The sequence below is a fragment of the Aethalodelphis obliquidens genome, unplaced genomic scaffold, assembly GCF_003676395.1.
Source record: "Aethalodelphis obliquidens isolate GAN/ISIS:26980383/991018 unplaced genomic scaffold, ASM367639v1 scaffold2, whole genome shotgun sequence".
Classification (NCBI taxonomy): Eukaryota; Metazoa; Chordata; class Mammalia; order Artiodactyla; family Delphinidae; genus Aethalodelphis; species Aethalodelphis obliquidens.
In genome coordinates, this window is record NW_020837946.1 from 62,008,992 (window position 1) to 62,021,074 (window position 12,083).

General features: G+C 39.8%; 1 protein-coding gene across 8 annotated transcripts in view; it reads right to left on the reverse strand.

The window, feature by feature from the left end:
* The window catches only part of UBR3 (ubiquitin protein ligase E3 component n-recognin 3), a 227,135-nt gene extending 215,674 nt beyond the window's left edge, over positions 1-11,461 (reverse strand). For 5 of the 8 annotated variants that reach the window (XM_027128679.1, XM_027128641.1, XM_027128646.1 and 2 more), the window contains exon 1: positions 10,891-11,453. In XM_027128679.1, the coding sequence (XP_026984480.1) occupies positions 10,891-11,435 (545 nt within the window). In that variant the 5' untranslated portion in view covers positions 11,436-11,453. Of the gene's footprint in view, positions 1-10,890 lie in introns of all 8 variants that reach the window. The other 3 variants (XM_027128650.1, XM_027128660.1, XM_027128670.1) reach the window with 3 other exon arrangements.
* Between the last annotated feature and the right edge of the window lie 622 nt (positions 11,462-12,083).

Below are 12,083 nucleotides of genomic sequence, written 5' to 3' on the forward strand. Positions count from 1 at the left end.
AGGTTAGATTTCCTGAGATTCTTTAAAGAATATATTCCAGGACTTCCCTGGTGGTGCAGTGGTTAAGAATCCGCCTGCCAGTGCAGGGAACATGGGTTCGAGCCCTGGTCCAGGAAAACTCCTCATGCCACGGAGCAACTAAGCCCATGTGCCACAACTACTGAGCCTGCACTCTAGAGCCCAGGAGCCACAACTACTGAGCCCACATGCCACAACTACTGAAACCTGTGTGCCTAGAGCCTGTGCTCCACAACAAAAAAAGCCACTGCAACGAGAAGCCCATGCACCTCAATGAACAGTAGCCCCCGCTTACTGCAACTAGAGAAAGCCCATGTGCAGCAACGAAGACCCAATGCAGCTAAAAACAAATAAATAAATAAATGTATTTTTTTAAGCTTTAAAAAAAGAATATATTCCATTAAATTGTCCCCATATCTCCCAATAAAATCACCTACAAGCAGGATTATCTCTACCTGAGCAATGGGCAAGGCTTAAAATTCCCTTAAGAAATCAAAACCCCAAATCTAGGCTTCATGCAAGTTTGGGGTTCAAATTTACATTACTCATGTGGCACTGGAACTCCCCAAACTAAAAATTAATTTTTAAAACTGGCACTGGGCCAATGATGTCTGTGATGGTTTAGAGAACAGCTCCCAATCTCCTTCCAGGTAAAATTCAAATTTCTTGTAAAATTTTCCTTAAAGATTTTTTCTAGAAATGCAAATTAAAAACTTAATAGACAAACTGGACAGCAGATTAGACAGAACTGAAGAAGGAATTACCTAGAAGACAGATCTGAGGAAATCACCCCCAATTCAGGGGAAAAAAAAAAAAGATAAATGGATAGAAAATAAGTGAGCTCTATTTAGAAAACAGAATGAGAAGATCCAACAAATATGTTATAGTAGCATAGTATCCAAAACAGAACATAAAGAATGGGAGAGAGTTGAAATTCAAAGAGACAATGGCTGAGAATTTTCAGAACTGATGAGAGACACAAATCCTCATCTAGAATCAGCTCAACAATGAAGCCACACCTAGACACATCAAACTGAAAGTACAGATCACCAAAAAGTAAACCTTAAAAGTAATTAACAAAGGCAGATTACTTACAAAAGAACAATTAGATGGAATATAACTTCTCAACAACAGAGACCGGAAGACAACAGAAAAGTACCTTCAAAGTGTAAGGGAAAACAAATTTCAACTAAAATTCTTAACCCAGTTAAAATATTATTTGAGAGTGAGGCTGAAAACTACTCTAGTACCTGATTACATCATGTTCTTCCAAGCCTGTGAAGCTTTATGTTTTCTGTTCCTTCTATCCATAATGTCCTCCTTTAACTCCCAATCTCCTTCCAGATCAAATTCAAGTTCTTTGTAAAGTTTTCTTCAGCTTTCACTAGTAGGCAGTATCAACAGAGGCCACAGAGGCTAAGAACACAAGATTTGGAATATGCACAGAAATCGGTGTGAATAACAGCTGTGTGACTTTGGTCATGTTGCCTCCCTGAGACTATATTTTACTTATGTAGATGATAATATCAACCCCTAAGGCTTGTTCAGAATGTTAAATTAGATATATGTAAATTCCAGACCTACAATAAAACTCATTAATAAGAAAATGTACAGATTAGCTATTAGAAGAGACTTCAAAATATTGCTTGATCAATATTAAAAAAAAGCATTTGAAAATTTTTATAATATAAAATATTGAGAAAAAGCAATAAACAAGGAATTAGAAAAAGTAATTTTTTTAATGATATTTATAGTAGAAACAAAAAGAAGGTATCGGGGAACAAATTTAACAAAAGATACACAATTTATGGAGGAAATTACTTTGTTGATAGAAAAAACAATTTACACTACTCTCACGGTTAGGAAGATTTAATACTACAAAGATGACAACATGTGTATTCTACTGAAAAGAATTCCACTGCATGATTAAACAACAGTTTAATTGTTTCTATATTTTCTATATTTTCTCATTATTTCTATATTTTTCCTATTTCTATATTTTTCCTATTTCTATATTTTCAAATAGTATTATAATGAATATCCTTGTAGAGACTCCTTCTGCAATGTCCTCAAATTTAGCATGATTCCAAAAAATAACTAACAGAATTTTCCACAGAACTTGACAAGCTGACCCTGAAATTCAAATGAAAAAGCTAGGGACCAAGTATAGCCAAGATTCTTTTGAAGAATTATAAGGGAAATCCTGCCATATTGAGATATATTCTAATGTTATAATAATTAAAGTAGTATGATATTGTTGCAAGAGACATATCAGTACAACAGAGAGCTTAGGACATATACAGGAAACTGATACGTGACAGAGGTGGCACAAAAATCAATGAAGAAAAAAATGGCTGTTTAATAAATGGTGCTAGATGTTTACAGTACCCAAGACATAGAAGCAACCTAAACATCCACTGACAGATGAATGGATAAAGAAGATGTGGTACATATATACAAATGGAATATTACTCAGCCATTAAAAATAATGAAATAATGAAATAATTCCATTAGCAGCAACATGGATGGACCTGGAGATTATCATACTAAGTTAAGTAAGTCAGACAGAGAAAGACAAATATCATGTGATATCACTTATATACAGAACCTAAAAAAACAAACATGGTACAGATGAACTTATTAACAAAACAGAAACAGACTCACAGACTTGGAGAATGAACTTATGGTTACCAAGGGGAAAGGCTGGGGGGGAGGGCCAGACTGAGAGTTTAGGATTAAAATGTACACACTGCTATATTTAAAATAGATAACCGAGAAGGACCTACTGTAAAAAAAATTTTTTTAATTAAAAAAAATTTTTTTAATAAATAAACAGTGCTAGAATAACTGGATCCTCATATTGAAAAAGATAAAATTAGATCTCGATCTCACATTATATGTAAAAATAAATTCCAAATGGGCTAAAGACCTAAAGATGAAATACAAAATGTTAAACCTTTCAGACGAAAATTTATAAGCATTTTTTTAAACCAAGGTAAAGAGGATTGCTTTAAAAAGACAAATAGGACTTCCCTGGTGGCGGAGTGGTTAAGAATCCGCCTGCCAATGCAGGGGATGCGAGTTCGTGCCCCGGTCCGGGAGGATCCCACATGCCACAAAGCGGCTGGGCCCGTGAGCCATGGCCGCTGAGCCTGCGCATCGGAGCCTGTGCTCCGCAACAGGAGCGGCCACAACAGTGAGAGGCCCGCGTTCCGCAAAAAATAAAAATAAAAAAAAGTAAAACATGCATGGATATGACACAGGAATTTCAGGAGAATGGTAACCCCTAGGGAGGAAAAGAGGAAGGAAGGGAGAAGAGGATGATCTTTATTTTTCTAATTGAAAAAAGCTCTAAGGAAAATATGACGAAAGGTTGACCTCTATTAATCTCAGTGGTGAGTACAAAGGTATTTGTTATATTATTTTTATACTTTTATGTATATTGAAAATGTTTCATAGTTGAAAATAGTTTTAAAGAATTTAATATGAAATAAAAATGATTAGAAAAAAATTACTATTTAACAACACTTCTAAATTGCTCTGTTGTAGTTAAACCTCATAACCATGAAGATGACTAGAAATTACACTTCCAGCTCAAGGAGAATCTTCTCCACTAAGTAGAATCTGTCTACCTTATTTCTAGTAAATTAGCAATGACAAAAAGTACAATGAACACAGAAAAGAGAACACAGATGTCTTTAACTCCTCTTCCTCCAAGCTCTCAGAACAGGAGTATTGTGCTCCTTTGTCTGAATTTGTGACTTGAGTTAGATGGATACTGCTGTAGAGAAAATTCCAGATTCATAGGAAAGAAAATTTCACAAGTAATCCATGTAAACACATAGATAACATACTAAAACTCTGAATATGTGCAAAGAGAATATAAATAAAAGAGATAAATATGGCACAGGTCTTCATCATCAAATCTTTATTGAAAGTTTGTTACTTGTAGCGACATAAACTAGAAATGAAAAAAAACTGTTAATTCAGAAAATCAAATCCTGCAGTTTGGTTTCACACTGTACTTATGCTATAGAAGTGTTGTCCCTACACATGAGCTTCACAGTGAAGATAAAACTCACCACTGGACTTTGCAACATGAGACTTTGAGGACAGGAATATATACAGTGAGCTAAAAAAAAATAACGAGAGGATGCCACTGCAAAGGAGATGATAAGGTTGGCAACATAGGTAGAGGCCACGTTGTGGAAAACACTGACGCCAGGCTAAGGGCGCCAGACTTTAGCTTATAAAAAATGGGAAGCCTTTTTTTTTTGGCTGCGCCAGGTCTCAGTTGCAGCCCGCGGACTGTTAGTTGCAGCATGCAGGATCTTTTTAGTTGCAGCATGGGGGCTTCTTAGTTGTGGCATGCTTGCGGGATCCAGTTCCCTGACCAGGGATCTAACCCGGGCCCCCTGCATTGGGAGCACAGAGCCTTACCCACTGGACCACCAGGAAGCTATTTTAAGCAAAGTAGTCACATATGTAAAGCATAATTTTATATGAGTGAAGGTTAGACCGAACTGTGAGATTATTACAGGCAGGAAAACAGTAAATTATCCTGGAATAGGTTATGATGTGATGAAGCCTTGACCTAAGGTAACAGCAGAGAATGAAAAGAACAAATCTAAGAGAAAACAAAAGAACAGGTCTTGGTACCAAGCATGCAAGGAGAGGGAAAGGGAAGCATCAATAATGACACAAGGAGACACTATTAGATATCTACCCAAAATCCATTCCTCTGTTTTTCCCCAGACATGAGACAACAAAGACCAAATGTAAACAAACTAAGTGATGGAACAAAAGTTTATAAAAAGCCTGGGTCCCCAATAACACTAATAAGCTGCTGAACTAGTCCTGAGATGCAAAACAGTAAATCTCTTCAAGGTTTAAGCCACTAGTAGCTGGGATTTCTGACTGGGGGGAAAATGATACTAATTTAAAAAGAAACAAAGGGAATTCTCCAGCAGTCCAATGGTTAGGACTGTGCTTTCATGGCCAAAGGCCCAGGTTCAATCCCTTGTCAGGGAACTAAGATCCCACAAGCCTCACAGCACGGCAAAAAAAACTAAAATAAAATAATAAATAAATAAATAAATAGGAAAATAAAAAAGGAAAATCTACATGGAAGTATTTTGGAAAGCGATATAATTGATTCAATTTTAGACATGCTGACATTAAGGTAATGGGAGGGTATTCAAGTGGCCAAAAGTTCCCAAACTGGTGTGACTCAAAATAACAGCTTCCTAGATTTAACCAATGAAACTTAGATTATTCAAAGTTACAGATTTCTTTACTATAGGATTTCTTTAAGATGTTACACATTGCAGATAGTCAAGAAGATACGACGTGAAGTGTTTCCCAAATTTGCTTGGCCACAGTACACCCCTCTGTAGTAGAAAATCTCTGTAAAACATGTCTAGAGAAATAGATAAAGTATAGCTGATCCTTGAAACTTTAAGAATAGGGTATTCTAGGGACTTCCCTGGTGGTCCAGTGGTAAAGAATCTGCCTTCCAATGTGGGGGACATGGGTTCGATCCCTGGTCCGGGAACTAGGCCCGCACACCACAACTACTGAGCTCGCGTACTGCAACAGGAGTGCCCGCATGCCACAAACTACAGAGCCCATGGGCCCTGGAGCCCGTGCGCCACAACTACAGAGAGAAAATCCACATGCCACAACTAGAGAGAAGCCCGCACGTCCACAAAGAGCCCGGGCCACAACGAAGGATCCCACGTGCCGCAGCTGAGACCAGACTCAGCCAAATTAATTAATTAATTAAAAAGAATATTCTACAAAGAACTCACTAATACATGAAAAGATAATACAATTAGAATATCACCATTTTGCAGCCCCTAATAAAATAATAGATCTAGACAATGACAGTCGATAGCTGCAAAAATCTTTAACATGATAGGGAACTCCATGACAAAGGATTGGGCTGACAAACCTGAACCCACTGATCAACCTAACATTTACTAAAGAAAAGACAAGGAGACGTTCTGTGGCTCCAGCTATTATTCAACAGGAAGTATAAAACACCATGATAAAGTTTTCTTGCCCCCTCCCCAAAAAAAGGGAACCTAAAATTTGATCAAGACTCTAGATCCAACTACTAGTGTACAAGAAATAATGGGCAGAGGAACAAGTTACATATCACAGAGATGCAATCAGTAAAACCCAGAATGTCGGTTTCTTTAACTAATAAATTGCAAAGAAGGAAAAAAGAAGGGGGAGGGGGAGACTATAAATTAAGATTCTTAAGAGAAATAAAAACCAAATACAACATTAGGACATTGTTTGCATCCTACTCCTAAATTAACCCTAAGAAATCATTTATGAAACAAGTGGGAAAATCTGAATACTCACTTGCTATTTGAAGATATTAAAATATCACTGTGAATATTTTAGGTACTATAATTGTGGTAACAGTACTGTAATTCTTTTGTGATAAAATACACATAACATAAAATTTATTATTTAACCATTTTTAAGTGGTATTAAGAACATTCACATTGTTGTGCAACCATCACCACCATCCAACTCAAGAACAGTTTTATCTTCCCAAACTGAAACTCTACCCATTAAACAATAACTCTCCATTCCCCCTTGCCCCCAGCCCCGGACAACCACCATTCTACTTTCTGTCTCTGTGAATGAGACTATTGCAGGTACTTCATATAAACAGAATCATACAACATTTGTCTTATTGTGTCAGGCTTATTTCACTTAGCATAAGGTTTTTAAGGTTCATCCATTTTGTAGCATGTGTCTGAATTTCATTTCTTGTAAAGGCTGAATAATATTCCATCTTATGAATATGCCACATTTTGTTTATCCATTCATCTGTCAGTGGACATTTGGGTTCAGTTTTATTTTTCAGGGTTCGTATCTTTTTACTGAGATACATACTTAAACATTTATAAACTGAATTATAAGATACCTGAGATTTGCTTCAAAATAGATAAAAAAGATACCACTTTTCACTTATCAGGTTAACAAAGATCAGAAAAACTGGTAACACCATATACATTGGCCAAGATGTGTGGAAACATGCTCATTCAAATACTGTTGGTAGGAGTGTAAATTAATCTCTTTGGAGGGCTCTATCAAAGTTTAAAATGCACATTTCCATTAACCAGATATAATATAACTTCTGATAATTTATCCTCACACATATACTCACACATACACAAAGAAGTGTATACAAGAATACTGACTACAATAAAACTTATATTAAGCCCAAGACTGGAAACAATTTACATGTCTATCAGTAGGGAACTGACTGAAAAAAATTACAGTAAAATACAAAAATATGAAAATGCAATAGAATACAATTTAACTTTAAAAAAGAAAATAAAATGGTTCTATGTATACTAATAAGAGACAGAATCCAATAAGTACGTTCACAGGAAAAAAGCAAGATTCAGAAGAGTATAACACTGTTCAACCAGACATTCACTGCTTTGATTTCTGGCATTGCCACACACCAAATAACCTAAAAACTTCCTACAACACAACATCTAGAAATGCTGAGTAAATTATAACTAAAAGCTTTTAAATGTATAACTAAGCTCAAAAGTAAGGGAAATCTCTCACTGAGGTGTGGGATGGAGGAAAGAGGAACCTTTACTTTTTACTTTTCCACCTACTTTTATGTTATAACCAATAAGTATTACTTTTGAAATTAAAAAAGAAATCAGTCCTGAAGTACACTGAAAAAAGATGCTATAAATTTAATAATTCATGCCACTCCCTGAATAACTAAAGCAATGTAATCTCAGGGCAAATTTTCAGGTATAACAGCTACTATTTTATCCAATTTAATTCAACATTTACTACTAAGTACAAGAGCCTTTGAAATATAATAGCAAGATGAGGTTCCTATTTTTTAAGGAGTTTAGAATCTGTGAGGAAGAATAAGGAGGCAAAAGATATCAATAATACATGATAGAACATGAAAATGGTCATCCTCTGCATCAAAATTTGAAAACTAAATGTTTAAAATTCCAATTTCTGGTTCGTAACATCAGAACCCCAAACCAGTCTGACATTAGTTTAGATTTTCCATTACTTTTTTTCTTTTTTTTCTCCATTACGTTTTTTGAACTCATCCATCCATTAATCATTTGTGACAATGACTGTACTTACATTAGTGGCAACATACAATTATTAATACAGTTTCTATAGGCTTTGTGATCTCTTCCCACAAATGAATTCTCAGTTGTTTTCTTCCTTTGATTCGTATACCTGTTAATAGGCCACATTTATTATATCAGTACTACTAATCAAAAATAACTGAATTCCCTGGTGGCACAGTGGTTAAGAATCTGCCTGCCAATGCAGGGGACACGGGTTCAAGCCCTGGTCCGGGAAGATCCCACATGCCGCGGAGCAACTAAGCCCATGCGCCACAACTACTGAGTCTGTGCTCTAGAGCCCGCGAGCCACAACTACTGAGCCCGTGTGCCACAACTATTGAAGTCCACGTGCCTAGAGTCCATGCTCCGCAACGAGAAGCCACTGCAATGAGAAGCCCGCACACTGCAACCAAGAGTAGCCCCCGCTCGCTGCAACTAGAGAAAGCCCGTGCGCAGCAAAGAAGACCCAACACAGCCAAAAAATAAACTAATTAATTAAAAAAAAAAAAAAAAGGAATGGTACTTGTAGAGGCAATAGAGAGAAGTACTGAACTGTCAGGCTCTGGAGCCAGCATGCCCAGCCAGCTACCTGTGTAATCCTGAGCAAGTTTCTTAAAACTCTGTGCCCCACATTCCTCTTCTGTACAATGGGGATAATAACAGTAACAATCTCAGAGTTACTGATTAAGTGAGTTAATGTAAAGCAGATTTTAATATTTGACCACTATTTTCCAAATAGATGAATAAAACTCCAAAATTTTAATAGCACTCTGTTGTTGAGGCTGGTGTGAAAGAGAGTCACATGTTCTGCTTACTCCTAAGCCTTTTGGGGGGCAATCTGGAAATCCCACTTTGAGAATTTATCCTACTGATATTCTTGCACAGGTACGCAAAGAGAGGTATATCAGTTTTTTATTTCATACTGAAACCAAAATGTCCATCAAAAGTGATGACTAAATAAAGAATGGCAAATTTATGACATGAAACACTATGCAGCAGATTGTTTTTTTTAATAGAGTGAGTACACTGATTTGCTGACATGGAAAGATCTCAAATAAGTGAAAAATTCAAGATGTATACAACATTGCACATGATAGGTTACCTTTTGCATAAAAAGAGGCTGAAATATCAAAATACATATTCATCCTTGTTTCTTTTTGCACTAAGAGGAACTAGTAACAGTGTGAAGAAACTGGGCAGATGGGAGACAGGATGGGAGGGAAACTTCAAACTGTGTATCTTTTTATTTTTTTGCTTTTTTAGCTACATAAATATCTTACCTATTCAATTGTCAATTTTTACAGTATTTTTAAGTGTCAGGTATACACTTTAAGCTGGCAAATGTCAGCTGCAATTATTACTATTGTTGTTACTAGCAATAGCAGTATTATAAGTATTATTATCATTAACAAGCTCAAAACAGCTCCTTTCTGAAGCTTTTTTCTTACTCCCTCTGCACAGAGCCTTCTCTGACTCCCAGACTATTTAAGGAATTTATCATTTTCTACTCTAGTGTAAGCGGCTTAAGGGGCAGGTCAATGTCTTGTTCATTTTTAATATCCTAGGAGCCTTGCTTGTACCTAGTCGATACAAATATTCTGGAATAACAGTAACCTACAAGTACTCCAAAGAAAATAGTGACCATTTCTAACGGGATTAGACTCTATCATTAATTATAAGATCTGAAAACTGAAAAACTTGAATAACTGGATTTGCTAACATTCTTTCGGCTACTGACCAGCCAAAATCTCCTCTCTTTGACTAAGTTTTTCTTTCCCCGGGACTTCCCCAGACACTGACATCATGTCCCAAGCCAAGACACAACATGCATCAACTCTTTAACTCACTGCAATCTCTGAAATGTCTTTTGTCCTAAATCCCAACACCCTGGTACATCATCCCTATCGAAAAAGCATTTGAGTGTTTCCTTTTAGATAGAGGTTCACATATTAGTCAGTGCATAAAGTGCCCTTTTAACTGAAGAAGACCTAACACATGATTCGTAATTCGCTCAGTGTTTTGTTTGTGCTGGTATGGAAGGTATTCTATAATTGACTGCTCGCTCGGTAGCTCAATTCTAGATGTCATTCCAGCACACCAAATACTCCACTGACAGCTCAACAGTCACTTTTCATACAGGCCCCTCCCCTTCCCTCCTCCCTCAACCCCCATCAGCTCAAGAGCTCCTTCCCTCATACTGACACACTGACAGTTCAGAAGTCCCTTTCCACAAGCTGTCCTCCCCTGCAGCTGCAAGACCACCTCCCCGAGTCGCATCATCCAGCGACCCAATTCGGTCCCCAATATCATCCCTCTCCCAGCCAATCCAAATCACATCATCAGTCTCTTCCCAAGAAACAGGCAGCTTTAAAGCCTTTCCCAGCAAGTACGCAATTGACAGCTCGACAACAGATTCCCCGAGTATCCTCTCTTCTCTCCGCTCCTACCCCACGCACTGGCTCTTTTCTCTCAATCACTCGTTCGCCCTGGCTTCCCCGAAAATTCACAGCCTTGTTCCCTAAATACGCTCTCCGCTCTCCCCCTCCTCCCCATCCCCTTCACCGCTGACAGCTCAGTCACTTCCATCCCCATGTGGCTGCAACCTCCTGCCCCACTCCTTTCCCTTGACAGCTCTGGGTCGGCTCCAAGCTCCCCTCCCCAAGGCCTCCCCAGACCTCGGCCTGGGCTTCCCGCGGTGCCCCCCGCCCCGGAGGACAGCTCCACTCACCCACTCTCCCGCATCACGTTGCTGTCCCCGCAGTCGCAGGCACCGCCGGCCTGGCTGCGGAACATGTTGAAGTCGTGTCCGGTGTGGTCACCCTGGTGGAAGCACTCGGCGCACAGCGACATGCAGGGAGAGATGCCGCACGTCCGGCAGCGGTAGGCCACGAAGTTGGCTGTCCAGACCAGGCCGCAGAGCGCCGCGGGGTCGTAGGCCCGCACCGCCGCGCAGAACTCGTCGTAGCCTCCGCCGCCCGCCAGAAGGCACTTACACCACTCCAGGGCCTCCTCCTCGGCCGCCCCCGGACCGCCCCCGCCGCCGGCCGCCGCCGCCTCCTCGCCGTCTGCAGCCGCAGCCAGCGGCCGCTCGGCGCTCAGCACCCGCTCCAGCAGCGCCTGCAGCTCTTCGGCACCTGCGCGGTTGTCCGGCCGGCTGAGGGCCGCCTTCAGGTGCGCGGCGGTGGCCGCCTTGTCGAGGGCCAGCCCGGGCGCGGGCATCTCGGCTTGGGGTGGCTGCGGACCCCCGACGGCCGCTGCCGCCGCCGCCGCCATGATGAGAGCTCAGAATTTGGAGAGTCCAGGGCCGGCGGCTCCTCCTGGGAGGGTGGGGGAATTGGCTGCTGCGATTGCTCGGCCCTCCCAACTCTCGCGATACCCCGGGGCTGCCGCGCACCTCTGCCTGTGTCCCCGCCCCTGCACACGCCCCCTCGCGCTGGGGTGCCTGCTTCCCGACCCTCTCGCTTGGGACGGACCTCCTGTTTCTTCCTCCGACCTCTTGGCTCTCAACTACAATTGAGAGCCACTAAAATAAGGGACCTGACTTTAAAATTATTTAATATGGAAAATCTTTAATATGGACCATTTTTCCTCTATTTACCTGGGCTGCAGGAATACAGACAGCATCTTTCAGCTGTTTTTTAGGCATCTGCATTTCGTTCTGAGATGTAGATCCCCACTGTTATCAAACCCTTAATTACGATTGAATTACTATTATTATTGAAAACCCCTCCTAATTTTTCGCCCTGTATCAGTTCTTACCCTCACAGCTATTACCAGTTTAATCTTCTAAAGCACATTTTTAGAGGATTAAAATATATTCTTACTATCACTCTCCTGTTCAAAATCTTTAGTGGAAACAAAAGTCAAAAACTCCTTGAATCTTCTCTTAATGCCCATCACCAACCTATCTTTCTATCATTA